Below are 18,353 nucleotides of genomic sequence, written 5' to 3'. Positions count from 1 at the left end.
TATTCTCACATAGGTTCAATCTATGGAAAGTAAAAAATTAAAAGTAAAAAAAAAAAACCTACAGTTCTAGGGAGGATCTTGTTAAAGAAAACAAATCTATCACAAATATCATCTAACTAAATAATAAGCCAAACACACACAAAGTCTATATAATGTATATGCAACTTTAAAGAATATAAAATTTAGAAATGCCTGTGTTCTTCTTCACCCAAGTAAAAATCATGGCACAGTGTCAGCACTTTAGAAGCCTTCTGTGAGTCTATCCTCAACTATATTAGTCTCCCTACACAGCAAGAGGGGGGAGGGATTTTGTATTAATCTTTCCCTTTTCTTTGGCTTTACTACTTACTTATCTCTAAATAAAAACTATGGAGTAGTTTTTACTCTCCAAATAATATTTCTCCATAGAAATGCTGAAAAACTGATGAACGCTGTCAGAATCTACTTAATTGGAATTCTGGGAAAAAGTCAAAAATGCATAGCAACTAAGTTAATGCTTCTTCAAGAAAAAGGCAAATAACACATGGTAGGAGAGCTTTGTGAAATTTTAACTTATCTTTGCCACATCTCCTTCTCCTCAGAGAAGTAGCAGTCTTAAAGTTAGCAGTCTATATTCCTGGTGGAAGTTACTGGTTCCTGGTTCCAGGAGAAGCAGAATTGAACTTGTTCTCAGAAGTTGTTTGTCTGTTTTGACATATCTAAGGGCTCCCTGAAAGACTGTAAGAGAGGGCTTGTCTTTATTTCACCTACCTTGGAACTCTCTCAAGACACAGAAACATCTATGTGGAAAGCATTCCTCAAAAACAATAAAAGGCAAATGAACAAGCCATTGCTGCCTAGGGCAAAGGATATCAATTGAGAAAGACAATAAACACACTGAAAATTCTAGGAGGAGAATTTTGGAGAGTTAGTTACTTATTCCTGGAAATCTCCCCAAACAGAAAATATCAATAACAGGAAAGGAATTATACAAAAGAATTAAATAAAAATTCTAGAGCTAAAAAGTACATTAGCAAACATTAAAAATTCCCTAGAGAAGTTCAACAATAGATTAAAAGTAGAAATAAAAATCACTAAACTTGAAAATAGGTCAATTGAGATTATTCAGTCTGAGGAAAGAAAGAAAAAGAAATAGGTAAACCAAACAGAGCCTAAGAGACGTATGGGACACAATCAAATATACCAATATACACATAGTAAAGAAACCAGAAGAAGAGAGAAAGAAAGGAATATAAAGAATATTTTAAGAAATAATGGTCCAAAACTGCCCAATACTTAGAGATAGAATTTCATATCCAAGAAGTTCAAAGAACTCAAAGAGATTCACACCGAAACACATAATAATCAAACTGTCAAATATAAAGTAAGCAAAAGAATCTTGAAAGCAAAAGAGAAGTGACTTTTACCCAAAGCAATCTACATATTCACTGCAATCCCTATCAAAATAATACCAGCATTCTTCACAGTGCTAGAACAAACAATCCTAAAATTTGTATGGAACCAGAAAAGACCCCGAATAGCCAAAGCAATCTTGAAAAAGAAAACCGAAGCTGGAGGCATCACAATCCTGGACTTCAAGCTGTATTACAAAGCTATAACCATCAAGACAGTATGGTACTGACACAAGAACAAATACTCAGATCAATGGAACAGAAGAAAGAACCCAGAAATGGACCCACAAACGTATGGCCAACTAATGTTTGACAAAGCAGGAAACAATATCCAATGGAATAAAGACAGTCTCTTCAGCAAGTGGTGCTGGGAAAACTGGACAGTGAAAAATGCAAAAAAAAAATGAACCTGGACCACTTTCTTATACCATACACAAAAATAAACTCAAAATGGATGAAAGACCTCAATGTAACACAGGAAGCCATCAAAACCCTCAAGGAGAAAGCAGGCAAAAACCTCTTTGATCTTGGCCGCAGCAACTTCTTATTCAACACGTCTCCAGAGGCAAAGGAATCAAAAGCAAAAATGAACTACTGGGACCTCATCAAAATAAAAAGCTTCCACCCAGTGAAGGAAACAATCAGCAAAACTAAAAGGCAACTGACAGAATGGGAGAAGATATTTGCAGACGACATATCAGATAAAGGGTTAATATTCAAAATCTATCAAGAACTTATCAAACTCAACACCCAAAACACAAATAATCCAGTGAAGAAATAGTCAAAAGACATGAATAGACACTTCTCCAAAGAAGACATCCAGATGGCCAACCGACACATGAAAAAATGCTCAACATCACTCATCAGGAAAGTACAAATCAAAACCACATTGAGATACCATCTCTCATCAGTCAGAATGGCTAACATGAACAGCTCAGGCAACAACAGATGTTGGAGAGGATGTGGAGAAAGAGTATCTCTTCTGCGCTGCTGGTAGGAATGCAAGCTGGTGCAGCCACTCTGGAAAACAGTATAGAGGTTCCTCAAAAAGTTAAAAAGAGAACTACCCTACGATTCAGCAATTGCACTATTAGGTATTTATCCAAGGGACACAGGTATGTTGTTTTGAAGGGGCACATGCACCCCAATGTTTATAGCAGCACTATCAACAATAGCCAAAGTATGGAAAGAGCCCAAATGTCCATCGATGGATGAATGGGTAAAGAAAATGTATATCTATATATACACCACATTTTCATATGTGTGTATACACACATATACACAATGGAGTGTGTATATATATATACACACACACACACACACACAATGGAGTGTATATGTATATATATATACATATATGTATATATACATATATGTATATATATATATAAAATGGAGTATTACATTATATATATATATATATAAAATGGAGTATTACTCGGCAATCAAAAAGAATGAAATCTTGTCATTTCCAACTACGTGGATGGAACTAGAGGGTATTATGCTAAGCAAAATAAGCCAGAGAAAGACAAATATCATATGACTTCACACGTATGAGGACTTTAAGACACAGAATAGATGAACACAAGGGAAGGGAAGCAAAAATAATATAAAAACAAGGAGGGGGACAAAACATAAGAGACTCTTAAATATGGAGAACAAACAGGGTTACTGGAGGGGTTGTGGAAGGGGGGATGGGCTAAATGGGTAGGGGCATTAAGGAATCTACACCTGAAATCACTGTTGCACTCTATGCTAACTTGGATATAAATTTAAAAAAATAATAAAATAGTAAAAATTAAAAAAAAAAGAGATGTGACTTGTTATGAACAAATGATACTAAATAAGATTTATAGCCAATTTCTCATCAGAAACCAGGAAGGCTGGAAGGCAGTAGGATGACATATTTAGAGTGTTAAAATAAAAAAAACATAACCAAGATTTCTGGCAAAACTGTCCCACAAAAAAATGCTGAAGGAGTCCTTCAGGTTGAAATGAGAGGACAATAGACTGTAACTTAAAGCCGTATGGATATAAAAACCACTTGTGATGAGCACTGGGTGTTATACATAAGTGATGAATCATTAAATTCTACTCCTGAAACTAATATTACACTATATGTTAACTAAGTAGAATTTAAAATCATATGATTTCATTCATATGTGGAATTTAAGAAATAAAACAGATGAATATAGGGGAAGGGAAGCAAAAATAAGATAAAAACTGAGAGGGAGGCAAACTACGAGAGACTCTTAAACACAGAGAATTGAGGGTTGCTGAGAGGGTGTTGAATGCGGGGATGGGCTAAATGGGCGATGGGCATTAAGGAAGGCACTTGTTGGAATGAGCACTGGGTGTTATATGTAAGTGATGAATCAAATTTCACTCCTGAAACATTATTACACTACATGTTAACTAACTTGGATTTAAATAACCAAAAAAAAAAAAAAAAACTTAAGTGGAATTTAAATAAAACTTTACAAAAAAAAAGACACAAAAAACACTGACAAAGACAACTACATACATAAATATAAAAGCCAGTAATCCTGTATTTTTGGTTTGTAACTCTTCTTTTTTTTCTGTGTGATTGAAAGAACAAATGTATAAAATAATAATTTTAAGTCTATGTTAATAAGAAAACAATTCAGTGACAGCAAATCTCAAAGGGAAATTTATACCAATAAATATCTAATTTAAAAAGAAAGGGAGGGGCCAAGATGGCGGAACAGCATGGAAGTTTTTTTGTGTCTCTCATCCCTGAAATGCAGCCAGATCAACACTAAACTACATTGCATGCCTAGAAAACCGAATTGAAGATTAACACAACAATCTGCACAACCTGAACCATAGAACTCAGCAGATACACAACACAAGGTGAACTGGGGGAGATAGAAGCCATGGAGGGCAGGAAGATGGTTTTGCTGGCAGAGACAGATTGGAGATGGAGCAGGGGAGAGTATGGAAAAAGCACCAGCCCCCCCAAAAGCAGCTGGAGAGAAAAAGGAACACTGGAAATAGCCACAGGGACGGAACAAAAAAGGGAGAAGGAGAAAGGAGAGGGTTTAAATTCCATTAAGACTGTATAAATGGGGAGGGGAGCTCAGAGTCTGAAACTCCACAGCTCAATACCTGGCGGAGCTCAGGTGGGAAGCGCGGTTACCCAGGAGCAGAGAGCAAGATCCGAGGGGTCTGAGGGCCACACAGGAAGAGGTGTTTCCCCTGCTGGGAGAACATTTGGTAGAGGCAGTGCAGCCTCTCCAAAGACAAAGGCCCCAGCAGATCCCGGAGAATGGCTACATTCACTGCTGTTGGGGCAAGGACGTTGAGGGTGAAGCCTGGCACCAGATGTGTGTTGTGATTTGCCATAATCCCTGAAATGCTGCTACTACATGATTCCACGAACTTTTTCTGTGGCAGGCTGGCTCCTGGCCACAGTCTCTGGGCATCAGCAGCAGCACAGTCTCACGAACATTACTGGGGGTGGGCGAGCACCTGGCCATTGCGGGAGACCTGCCCGCAGAGAGTCAGAATGGGTCAAATCCTCAGTCCCTCAGCAGCGAGAGGTTGGGAGACACAGCCGCATGTGAGATAAAACTCAGGAGAGAGGTGCCACCTGGCAGCCTGACAGCTTGGTAACGGACAGTTTAAAAGTGAGCAGTGGACAGAAGCTGGAGACAAAGGAGGGATGCTTGATTGCTGGTCAGGGAGAACACAGAGTTCTGATATTAGAGACTGCGTAGTTGGATGATGCTGTTTTCATCCCTCCTATGCATGTGCATACACACCTACACATGCCACAACAATACACCCCAGTAACCTAAGCAGTGCCACCTAGTGGAGAACAGAGTTGTTACCCTGCCCAACTGGGCCAACCTTGTACTTGAGGAACACCGCAAGTCTCTCCAGCTGCTTAGTTTACGGACTATAGAGTGCTTCATAGTTTGACTTCTAGAGGAAACCAGATGTAATTTCAATCATACTTGATTCTGTTTGCTGGTCCATCTATTCTATTTTTTTTTCTTTTTCTTTTCTTTTCTTATTGTTGAATACAGAAAGAATAAATTTATTTTTATTTTCCATTTTTATTAAAAAGATTTTTCTTTAATTCTTTCTACTTTTTTACTTCTTTGTAACATTTTATATTCCATTTTACTTCCATCATTTCATTCTATTCTATTTTACTGTATTCATTTTTTTCAAATTTTCAAAAATTTTTTTGCTGTTTTTTCCTTTTCTTATCTTTCCCTTTTTTCTTTAATCTTTCAAGTTTCTTTCAACAACCAGACCAAAACACACCTAGTATCTAGCATCCTTTATTTTATTTTTTGTGTTGTTTTTAATTGTTTTTTTTTACTTTATTAATTCCTTTTCTTCCATCAAAATGATGAAATGAAGGAATTCAGCCCAAAAGAAAGAACAGAAAGAAATGACAGCCAGGGAATTCATCAACACAGATACAAGCAAGATGTATGAACAAGAATTTAGAATCACAATAATAAGAATACCAGCTGGGGTTGAAAACAGATTAGAATCCCTTTCTGTGGAGATAAAAGGAGTAAAAGCTAGTCAGGATAAAATTTAAAAATGTTGTAACTGAGCTCTAATCTCAAATGGGTGCCTTGGTGGCATGGATGGATGAGGCAGAGCAGCAAATCAGAGATATAGAGGACAAACTTATGGAGAACAATGAAGCAGAAAAAAAAAGAGAGACTAAGGCAAAAGAGCATGATATAAATTAGAGAACTCAGTGACTCATTAAAAAGGAATAACATCAGAATCATAGGGGTCTCACAAGATGAAGAGAGAGAGAAAAAGGTATAGAAGGTCAACAAAAACTGACCATCAACAAGGCATATCATAGTCAAATTCAGAAAATATTCAGGCAAGGAAAGAATCATGAAAGCAGCAAGGGAAAAAAAAGTCCTTAACTTACGTGGGAAAACATATCAGGTTCACAACAGACCTATCCACAGAAACTTGGCAGGCCAGAAATGAGTGGCAGGATATATTCAACATGCTGAATCAGAAAAATATGCAGCCAAGAATTCTTTATGCAGCAAGGCTGTCATTCAAAATTGAAGGAGAGATAAAAAGTTTCCCAGACAAACAAAAACGAGTTCATGACCACTAAACCAGCCCTGCAAGAAATTTTAAGGAGGACTCTCTGAGGAGAAAGGCCAAAGCAAAACAAAACAAAAACAAAACAAAAACAAAAAAAACCAAAAGCAACAAACACTAGAAAGGGCCAGAGAACACCAACAGAAACTCCAGCTCTACAGGTAACATAATGGCAATAATCCATATCTTTCAATACTCACTCTAAACGTCAGTGGACTCAATGCTCCAATCAAAAGACACAGGGTAACAGAATGGATAAGAAAACAAGATCCATCTATATGCTGTTTACAAGAGACCCATTTTAGACCTAAAACACCTTCAGATTGAAAATAAGGGGATGGAGAACCATCTATCATGCTAATGGTCATAAGAAGAAAGCCAGAGTAGCCATACTTATATCAGACAATCTAGATGTTAAAATAAAGACTGTAACAAGAGATGAAAAAGGGCATTATATCATAATTAAGGGGTCTATCCACCAAAAAAAAAAATCTAACAATTGTAAACATTTATGCTCCAAATGTGAAAGCACCCAACTATATAAATCAATTAATCACAAACATAAAGAAACTCATTTATAATAATACCATAATAGTAAGGGACTTCAACACCCCACTTATAGCAATGGACAGATCATCTAAACAGAAAATCAACAAGGGCTTTGATGACAGACTGGACTGGATGGATTTAACAGATATATTCAGAACATTTCATCCTAAAGCAGTGGAAAGCACATTCTTCTCCAGTGCACATGGAACATTCTCCAGAATAGATAATATGTTAGGCCACAAACAAGTCTCAATAAATTCAAAAAGACTGAAATCACACCATGCATCTTTCCAACCACAATGGTATGAAACTAGAAGTCAATCACAAAAACAATTATAGAAATAACACAAATACATGGAGGCTAAACAACATGCTTCTAAACAGTGAATGAGTAAACCAATAAATCAAAAAGGAAATAAAAAAAATACATGGAGACAAATGAAAATGAAAACATCAGTTCAAAATCTTTGGATGCAGCAAAGGTTGTTCTAAGAAGGGAGAGTAAGCAGTACAGGCTATATAGCAAGAAAGATGTCAAATAAATAACCTAACCTTACATCTAAAGGAGTTAGAAAAAGAAGAACAAAGCTCAAAGCCAATAGAAGGAAGGAAATAATAAGATTAGAACAGAATTAGTGATGCAGAGACTAAAAAAAACAATAGAACAGATCGATAAAACCAGAAGTAGGTTCTTGGAAAAGGTCAATAATATTTATAAATCTTTATCCAGATCCATCAAAAAAAGAAGAGAGAGGACTCAAACAAAATCAGAAATGAAGGATGGGAAATAACAACTGATACCACAGAAATACAAAAGATTATGTAAATATTATTATGAAAAATTATATGCCAAAAATTGGACAACCTAGAAGAGATGGATAAACTCCTAGAAACATATAACTTTCCCAAACTGAGTCATGAAGAAATAGAAAATTAGAACAGACCTATTACTACCAATGAAATTAAATCAGTAATCAAAAAACTAACAGGGTGCCTGGATGGCTCAGTCAATTAAATCCAACTTGATCTCAGCTCAGGTCATGATCTCACAGTTCATGAGATCAAGCCCCAGGTCAGGCTCTGCACTGACAGTGGGAGCCTGTTTGGGATTCTCTCTCTCCCTCTCTCTCTGTCCCTACCCCACTCATACTCTCTCTCTCAAAATAAATAAATAAACTTAAAACAAAAAAAAAAAACTCCCAAAAAGCAAAAGTCCAGGACCAGATGGCTTCACAAGTAAACTCTACCAAATATTTAAGGAGTTAATACCTAGGAGCACCTGGGTAGCTCAGGCGATTAATCATCTGACTCTTGATTTTGGCTCAGGTCATAATTTCACAGTTTGAGGGTTCAAGGCCCACATCGGGCTCTGTGCCTACAGTGTGGAGCTTGCTTGAGATTCTCTCTTTCCCTCTCTATGCCCCTCCCCCATTCATGCTCACTCTATCTCAAAATAAATAAACTTAAAAAAAATAGTTAATACCTATTATTCTCAGACTATTGCAAAAACTAGAAGAGAAAGAAAAACTTCCAAATATATTCTACAAAGCCACCATAACTCTGATACCAAAACCAGATAGACACACAAAAAAAGAAAACTACAGGCAAATATCTCTGATAAACATAGATGCAATTATTCTCAATAAAATATTAGCAAACTGAATCCAATAACATGTTTTAAAAAATCACCACAATCAAGTAGATTTTATTCTGAGAATGTAAGGATGGTTCAATACTTACAAATCAAAGAACGTGATACATCATAAAAACAGAGTTGTTAATGAGTTCAAACTTCACATTGGGCTCCAAGCTGACAGGCAGAGCCTACTTGGAATTCTCTCTCCCTCCCTCCTTGCCCCCCCCTTTCTTTCTCTCTTTCAAAACAAATAAACTTAAAAAAAAAAACAGAAAGAAAAACATTGGATCATGATGAATGGGCTCAGTAAAGTCACAGGACACAAAATTAACATACATATCTGTTGCATTTCTATACACTAATAATGAGGTAGCAGAAAGAGCAATTAAAACAATTCTATTTAAAAGTGTACCAGGGGTGCCTGGGTGGCTCAGTTGGTTGGACGTCCAACTTCGGCGCAGGTCATGGTCACACAGTTAGTAATTTTGAGCCCCACATCGGCCTCTGTGCTAACAGCTCAGAGCCTGGAGCCTGCTTCAGATTCTGCGTCTCCCTCTCTCTCTGCCCTCCCCCCACTCATGTTCTGTCTCTGTCTCTCTCAAAAATAAATAAACATTAAAAAAACAAATAAAAATAAATAAAAAATAAAATAAAAGTGTATCAAAATGCCTGGGTGGCCCAGTCAGTTAAGCATCAGACTTTGGTTCAGGTCATGATCTCACAGTTTGTGAGTTTGAGCCCGAGGTCGGGCTCTGTGTGGACAACTCAGAGCCTGAAGCCTGCTTCGGATTCAGTGTCTCCCTCTCTCTCTGCCCCTTCCCCACTTGTGCTCTGTCTCACTCTCAAATATAAACAAACATTTAAAAATATTTTTTTAATGTACCAAAAGGGGCATCTAGGTGATTCAGTCAGTTAAGCGTCTCTATTTTTTTTTTTAATGTTCATTTTATTTTTGAGAAAGAGAGACAGTGTGTATTTTTGAGAAAGAGAGACAGAGCCCGATGCAGGACTCAAACTCACGAACCACAAGATCACGACCTCAGCCAAAGTCAGACGCTAAATGAACTAAGCCACTCAGGCGCCCCAAAGCATCTGACTCTTGATTTCAACTCAGGTCATGATCTCATTGTTCATGACAGCATGGAGCCTGCTTGGGATTCTCTCTCTCCCTCTCTCTCTCTGCCCACTCACGCTCATACTCCCTTTCTCTCTCTCTCTCTTTCTCTCTCTCTCTCTCACACACACACACTCCCTCTCTCTCTCTCAAAATAAATAAACATTTTTTAAGTACCACAAAGAATAAAATACCTGGAATAAACTTAACTAAAGAGGTGAAAGACCTGCACTCCTAAACTATAAAACAATGATAACAGAAATAAATGATCACACACACAAATGAAAGGCAATACATGCTTATGTATCAGAAGAACCAATATTGTTAAAATGTCCACACTACCCAAAACAATCTACAGATTCAATGCAATCCTTATCAAAATACCAGAAACATATGGGCACCTGCCTGGCTCAGCTTCTTGACTGACTCCTGCTTTTGGCTTTCAGGTAATGGGACTGAGCCCCTCATTGAGCCCTGTGTCAGGCTTCACACTGAGTGTGGAGCCTGCTTGGGATTCTCTCTTTCTCTCCCTCTGCCCCTCTCCCCCCATTCGCATGCTTTCTCTCTAAAATAAAAATTAAGAAAAAAAAACATTTTTCATAGAACTAGAACAAATAACCCTAGAATGTGTAAGGAAACACAAAAGACCCCAAATAGCCAAAGGAAATTTGAAAAGAACAAAGCTGGAGGTATCACAATTCCTGACTTCAATGTATTCTACAAAGCTATAGTAATTAAAATAGTAATGGTACTGGCAGAAAATAGACACATAGATCAATAGAACAGAATAGACAGTCCTGAGATAAAACCATGCTTTTATGGTCAATTAATCCACAACAAATGAAGCAAGAATACACAATGGGAAAAAGTTTCTTCAACAAAGGGTGTTTGCAAATCTAAACACCTACATGCAGAAAAATGAACTGGACCATTTTCTTACACTACATATAAAAATAAACTTAAAATGGATTAAAGACCTAAATGTGAAAGGTGAAACCATAAAATGCCTAGAAGAAAACATAGCCAGTAATTTCTTTGACATCAGCCTTAGCAACATTTTTCTAAATGTTTCCTCTGGCAAGGGAAACAAAAGCAAAATTAAACTATTGGGACTATGTCAAAATAAAAAACTTTTGGTCACCAGGTGGCTCAGTCAGTTACGGGTCCAACTTTGGCTTGGGTCATAATCTTGTGGTTCATGAGTTCGAGCTCCCCATTGGGCTCTCTACAGAGCCTGCTTTGGATCCTCTGTCTCCCTCTCTGCCCCTCCCCCACTCATGCACAAGCATGCACACAGGCAGTCTATCTCTCTCTGTCTTTCAAAAATAAACATCAAAAAAGAGACTGCTTACATAATAAAAATTCTCATTTGAAATCATGATAAAATATAAAAAATAAAATAAAAAATAGTAAAAAATATAAAAAATATAAAGTCATAATGAAAAAAATAAGACTTTTGCACAGCCAAAGGGGTGGCAATGAAAAGTGGTGCAGCTGTGTGGAGAAGAATATGGAGTTTTCTCAAAAAATTAATAAGAGAAATACCATATGATTCAATAATTCCACAGTCAGGCCAAAAAAAAATTCCACTGCTGGGCACTTACCCAAAGAAAATGAACACAACTTCATAAACATATATGCGCACATCTCTGTTTTCTTGCATCATTATTTAAGACAGCCAAGATATGGAAGTAACCCAAATGTCCACTGATAGACAAATGAACAAAGAAGAATTGGTATATACATACAATAAAATATTATGCAGCCATAAAAGAAAGAATGAGATCTTGTCATTTGGGAGAACATGGATGGACCTAGAAGGTATTATGCTAAGTGAAGTAAGTCAGACAGAGAAAGACAAATACCATATGATTTCACTTATATGTGAAGTTAAAAAACAAATGAATACGGGTGCCTGCATGGCTTAGTTAAGCGTCTGACCTCCACTTAAGTCATGGTCTCATGGTCCGTGGGTTTGAGCCCTGCATCAAGCTCTGTGCTGACATCTCAGAGCCTGGAGCCTGCTTTAGATTCTGTGTCTGCCTCTGTCTCTGCCTCTCCCCTGTTTTCCCTCTGTCTCTCTCTCTCAAAAATAAAGAAATATTTTTTAAAATTAATAAAAAATAAAAACCAAATCAACAAACAAAAGCAAAATCAGACCTATAAATACAGAGAACAAACCCAGCTTTGCCAGGGGGGAGGGGATTGAGAGGGATGGGCAAAATGAGAAGTGAAGAGGAGTAGAAGATTCAGGCTTCCAGTTGTGGAATGAATAAGTCACATGAATAAAAGGTACACTATAGGAAATACAGTCAGTGTTGTTATAAGTGTTATAGTGTTGTATGGTGACAGTGTTGTATGGTATACACTTGTGAGCACAGCATAACATATAGAGCTGCTGAATCACTATGTTCTACACTTAAAACTAATGTAACATTATGGGTCAACTATGCTCAAATTTAAATATATATATATACATATACATATATACATATACATATATTGAGTTTTCTAGCCCGTAATCAGGTTATATATTTAAATTTATTTACATCTTTGATTTCTCTCAGCAACACTTTTTAGTTTTCATTGCATAGGTCTTTCACATCTTCTATCAGATTTACTTCTATTAAATATTTTTGTGACTTATAAACGGTGTTTTTTAATACCAACATCTAATTGTTCCTAGCAATTGCATATAGAAATAAAGAGATTTTTGTATATGGATCTTATATCTTGACATCTAAAAAATCTTATTTTTATTTAATACTTCTAGTAGCCTTTTCTGTAGATTTCATTGAATATTCTATATAATCATTTCATATCCAATGAAAGACAATCTCCTATCTAGATGACTTTTGTTTTTCCTTTGTCTGATTGCACTTTCAGTATAACGCTGAATAGAAGTGATGAGAGCTGGGGCGCCTGGGTGGCTCAGTTGGTCGAGCGTCCAACTTCAGCTCAGGTCATGATCTTGTGGTGAGTTCGAGCCCCGTGTGGGGTTCTGTACTGACAGCTCAGAGCCTGGAGCCTGCTTTGGATTCTGTGTCTCCCTCTCTCTCTGCCCCTCCCCTGCTCATGCTCTGGCTCTCTCTCTCTCTATCAAAAATAAGTAAACGTTAAAAAAAAAAAAAGAAGTGGTGAGAGCAAACATTCTTGTCTTGTTCCTGATTTTAGAGGAAAAGCATTCATTTTCACAAGTATGATGTCAGACTCAGGGTTTTGAAAATGTCTACTACAGATCAAAGAAGTTTCTATTCCCAGTTTGCTAAGAACTTTTCTCAGGATGGGTGTTAACTGGAATATAGTTTCATGTGTGCAGATATATTACATATTACTTAGATTTTTATGTACCAACTTGCTCATTTAACTACATTATCTAATACAATTTAAATAGGGAATTTGCTTTAAAGAAAATATATAACTGGGAACTTGACTTTTTACCAATATAAGATTTTATGAGTCACAAATATTCATTTCACTCCTTTTCTTTTTAAATTAATATTTCTTTCTTTTTTTTATTTAACATTTATTCATCTTTGAGAGACAGAGCGTGAGTGGGGAAGGAACAGAGAGAGAGGGAGACACAGAATCTGAAGCAGGCTCCAGGCTCTAAGTTGTCAGCACAGAGCCCAACACAGGGCTCGAACTCATGTATGGTAGGATCATGACCTACGCCGAAGTCGGATGCTTAACCAACTGAGCCACCCAAGGTGAGATTTTTATTAAATTACAATTTTTATTAAGCCTTACCCTTAGTATATAGTATTGAGCAGGCTTCCCCAAAGTTCAGATAGAATATTCTATTGTGACCTTGAAGTTTCTAGTAATCAGATTCCTATCTCTCCAGTTTCATATACGATTTTCTTCAGGATGACCAAAATTAACCTTTATTATCTTTGAAAAACCCTTAATTAAACCTGCACTTATGTGGAATTTAATTCCCCTAGATTTCTGCATGGCTTATTCCCTTACATTAAAATATCACCTCCTCACAAAAATACTCTCTGATACTCTAAGTTATGCCCTATCCTACCACTACAATTTTTGTATTGATTCTCTGTTTTTCCTCTTATAGTACCTCTGGTATTATAGATCTTTGAGTTATCTGCTTATTAACTGTCTCACATTGTGAAATGTGAGTTTCACAAAGGGAGGGATATCAGAGAGGTAAATGAATGGGTGAATTAAGTGTACCAACCCCAGAAGCCAACTGACCAATTTATTTTTTGACTGAACTGTTAGGTCAAATAACCAGGGAGCAGTCATCAAATTCATCTGCATCTGTCTTCATCTCAATCTCTTAGAATCACTGGCTTTTCCTCTTTTGGGCTGTGCATTCAACTCAACCTCCCTTCACATGAAACTAACCCAAATTGTGATGCCCCTAAGTGCTAACCATTTTAAAAATGTGATCCTGTTTCCAGGTATCTTAATTATCTTGCATAGATAAAAGATAAGAAGAATGTAATCTGGTCCTTACTTTATAAATGGAGGATTTCAAATTTGACTCAGGAAAAGAAACTTCTGCTACTGTCATTAGTGTTTGAGTCACCTTTAGTAATCACTGTAGCCTCCTTCACTTTTCCCAAATCTATGTCACATATTTATCTAAAATAGTGGCTCTATAAGATGAGTCTGTGGATTGGGGCTGGTCTAGGTACACTAGAATGAGTACTCATTTGCTTTGACTAATTTTTGTGCACATATGAATTTTTCTCAAGGCAGCCTTCACGTCATTGTTCCGGAGACTATAGATCAGTGGGTTTATAAGTGGGGTCACTGATGAGTAGAACAAGGTTACAATCTTCTGTATCCCAGCTGCATTTCCAGAGGTTGGGCTGATGTACATGACCATGATGGATCCATAGAAGAGAGACACCACAGCCAGGTGGGAACCACAGGTGGAGAAGGCCTTATGTCGGCCAGCTGCTGAAGGGACACGCAACACTGCTCTGAGAACCAGGGTATAGGACGCAAGGATGAAGAAGAAGCTGATGAAGATAATAAGAGAGCTCAATATAGAACAGGAAAGCTCAATTCCAGGGGCAGGGATGCAGGACAGAGCCAGAAGAGGACCAGGGTCACAGACAAAGTGGTCAATGGTATTGGGACCACAAAAGGGGAGTTGTGTGATAAAATAGATAGGGACTGGATAGCAGAGGAAGGCTGTGACCCAGCAGAGGGCCACCAGGTTCATGCAGAAGTGGCTACTCATGATTTTAGGATAATGGAGAGGCCGACAGATGGCCAAGTACCGATCAAAAGCCATGAGGGGCAGTAAGAAAGTCTCAGTAATGCCCATGGAGAAGAAGAAATAGAACTGGAAGAAGCAAGCAGTGAAAGAGATGGTTTTGGTCTCAGATAGGAAGTTCTTTAACATATTGGGAACAGTGGTGTTGATGTAACAGATCTCCAGGAATGAGAAGTTGGCCAGCAGAATGTACATGGGGGTGTGAAGCCTGTGATCCAGCTTCACTGCACAGACAATGGCCCCGTTCCCCATCAGTGTCAGGATGTAGGACACAAAGAACAACATGAAAAGGAGGACCTGAATCTCTCTGGAGCACGGAAAACTCAGTAGTATGAATTCGGTCACTGTGCTGACTCCTGACATATTCATGGCTTCCTAAAGGGGTAGAGAGGAAGAAGTGTCAATGACAAAGATGACCTTAATCCTCAGGAATATTTCCTTTGTAGAGATCCCAGACTCCTTCAGATTTTGTAATTCCATTAAATAAATAATATAACTATACTACTAAAGACTATCAACCTTTCAGAGTGCTGGTATGATCAGATTTTGAATCTCTGTATTCTCCCATTTCTCTTTCAGAATTTTCTCATGGTAAAAGAAAAGATCTTATGTGATAAGCAGCTTGAAGAATGTTAATGACAGTACTAACAAAAGTAGGTAAGTAAGAAAATCATGTACTTTTATCTATAGATTAAGATATATAGACCCTTAAAATTTGACACAGAATTTCAATTACTTAAATCTTTGGAATCAGAGATAAAAAAGTTAGGCATCAGAAGAGGGAGAAAGGTAACAAGGTGCAGAAATATTTATATATTTCAGTGTTATTCTGGATCAGTGTTGGAATTATAAGTTTTGGCATCCTAAGATCATCCAATAATGGAGACAAAAACATCAAACGTACCATCTATTATTCAGTGTTCATCATGGTTAAGTAAATAAAAATTTGAACTCCCAGACATCTACATAATGGCTTTCATATTGGTTCTTTTACCTGATGAATTAAAATACTTCTACAAAATTTTGGTCTAGGTTAAATCCCTACTTACAGGTAGAAAAACTGAGCATGTATCTGGTATATTATTTGAGGATTTTTGAGGGTTTTGCCTAAAGTGTCATGATACTTAGTAAAGCCTCTATTTTGGGTTATGGATAGAGGCAGAGGCTCACAAATGTCAGATAATCCCAAGCAGAGACCTCTGGGAACAGGAACAGTGGTGGGAGCCATAAACTGTCCCTCTAGACAAGGATTCCCCTCCTACTTCCTCACTCCCTCTGTTGCCCACATCCAACTTTAGATGTGGAAGGTTGCATTGTTTTGGGAAGTTGAAGGAGAATTTTTGTGAAAATTTCCTTCTCTGCTTTAGTCGTAGATGTGTGATTTCCATGTGTGAAAGCAAAACAAAGCCTATGAAATTGTCTACAATTCCATTGTTAGTAGTTTTGTCTTAATTTATTAATTTATTTTAGGATCCCCTTCACTAGTGAAGGACAGTCATCATTTGGACCTAAATGACCCAAGTGACACGACTGAGTGATGACATTTATTCAAGAAAAATATAAGTGCAGAATACAGATTATTTTAATTATTCTAGCTAAGAATATTTATTAATGTATTAGTTATAAAATGCATGACTTTCCAGATTGCATAATGTCATAGCTTTAAGGGTGATCTTAATGATTTCAATTGGTGACACAAGGGATCAGGGAAGTTCAGAATTTTCCACATCACACATCACTGTAAGGCTCCTCTTTGGTCTGTGACTGGATCATGTTTGGCAATATGAAGCATTGAGTAATTCCTCTGTAGCAGGAATTCAGTGTAACCCAGAAGTCAAAGAATCCATGAGGAAAGAGGTGTAAAAGGAGGCAATATTTGGTGATTAATGTCTATGAGGATTGCAATGACTTTGTAAGCCATGTGGGAATGAACCCATCAAGCAGGCGTGTTCAGTCATGTTTTCCCTCCTCGGAATGGCTGATCATCTGCTCTGTGGCAGAGCCGAACACGGCTAAAATAAGAGAGAGCTGAAGTTTTTTCTGCCCTGCTCCTCATCGCCACTTTGCCAGTCATTTCCAGATGTCACTTCCCTAACATGCTGTTTCCCCCAAAGAGCTGGTTCTGACTGGATCTACCTCCTGGTTACTAAGGATGGACTTTCCATACTTCCTCATCCTCATCTCTCTCACTTCCTTGATTCCCAGCCCTCTTAGTTGCAAAGATGAATGTCCTTACATTCTTCATGTAACTTGAGGTGCTATTGTTTCCACAAACACATAAAAGAAGGCAGAGCTAGAAGACACACCTAAGAACTCTCCTAAACTTGTATCTCTTCCAAACCCACCTCCTCATAGAACTGGCAGGTCTGACCTGAAATCTTCTCTTTGCACTGCAGCAAGAGGCAGGCACGATGGAGGATGTGGCATCCTTGGCAGCCAGCAGCCTAGAGAAGGTGTTTACATTGCTGGGCACAGGACATTCATTTGGAGAAAAATTGGCATATATGCTACACAACAGAGACTTATTTATGTTTCTCTGAAATCTGTATCTGATTCCTCCTAAGGGATATAGTCTCCTGGGACCAAAAGTGAGAATTCATGACAGAAGATTATCAGTTATATCCCCAATGTTCTCTTCCCTCAGGAGCCCACTGATTGGCCTTTGGGACTCAGTTTCCCACTGATGATCAGAAACTCTCATGCTATTCTTAGAGCCAATGTCTATTTTGTTCAATAGACAAATTACTCTTATGATGATGCAATCACTACAGCAACACCTGTTTAGCTGTAATACAAGTTTTTTGGTTATCTTTGTGTTCCTTTATATTCAATTTTATTCATTTTTTTTGAGATTTGGACTCTCTTATCTATCAGTTTCAGAGTTATGAAATCAGATCTCTCATCCTCATTCCTGTTGACTCACTGAGTGGCTTGAAAAGGGTTATTCCCTTTCTTTGGGAGCAGGCTTTCTCTCCCAGGTCAGCTCTGTTCTGCTAATAAGACACCAATAAGTAAAATTCACTGCGTGAGTTAACCTCACTTTGATCAGATTTTGCTTATGTATCCTGAAGCTGTGTTGTTAGGTACCTCCTACCTTTTTTTTCCTGGAGAAATGACCCCTTTTGAATCATATAGTGTCCTTCTTTCTGGTAATGTTCTTCATTCTGAAGTCTACTTTGTCTAATATTAAAGTGGCTATTCCAACTTCTTTTTGTTCAATGTTTGAATCGTGCATGTTTTTCTAGTATTTTACTTTTAATCTATTATTTTTATTTAAAGAGGACTTTTTATAGA

The 18,353-nt window shown here is 37.5% G+C and overlaps 1 protein-coding gene across 1 annotated transcript; it reads right to left on the bottom strand.

Annotated features, from left to right (window-relative positions):
- Nucleotides 1-14,483: 14,483 nt before the first annotated feature.
- Nucleotides 14,484-15,440, bottom strand: LOC125909754 (olfactory receptor 11H6-like). Its single transcript, XM_049613214.1, has one exon. The coding sequence runs from the start codon at nucleotides 15,426-15,428 to the stop codon at nucleotides 14,484-14,486; it is 945 nt and encodes a 314-aa protein (XP_049469171.1). The 5' UTR covers nucleotides 15,429-15,440.
- Between the last annotated feature and the right edge of the window lie 2,913 nt (nucleotides 15,441-18,353).

This window comes from Panthera uncia, assembly GCF_023721935.1.
Source record: "Panthera uncia isolate 11264 chromosome B3 unlocalized genomic scaffold, Puncia_PCG_1.0 HiC_scaffold_1, whole genome shotgun sequence".
In the NCBI taxonomy this organism is placed as follows: Eukaryota; Metazoa; Chordata; class Mammalia; order Carnivora; family Felidae; genus Panthera; species Panthera uncia.
This window is presented reverse-complemented; position numbering and strand designations above follow the sequence as displayed.

What these genes read in the sequence shown, in the direction of transcription:
- LOC125909754 (XM_049613214.1), bottom strand. Translation starts at nt 15,428, where the DNA reads ATGAATATGTCAGGAGTCAGCACAGTGACCGAATTCATACTACTGAGT.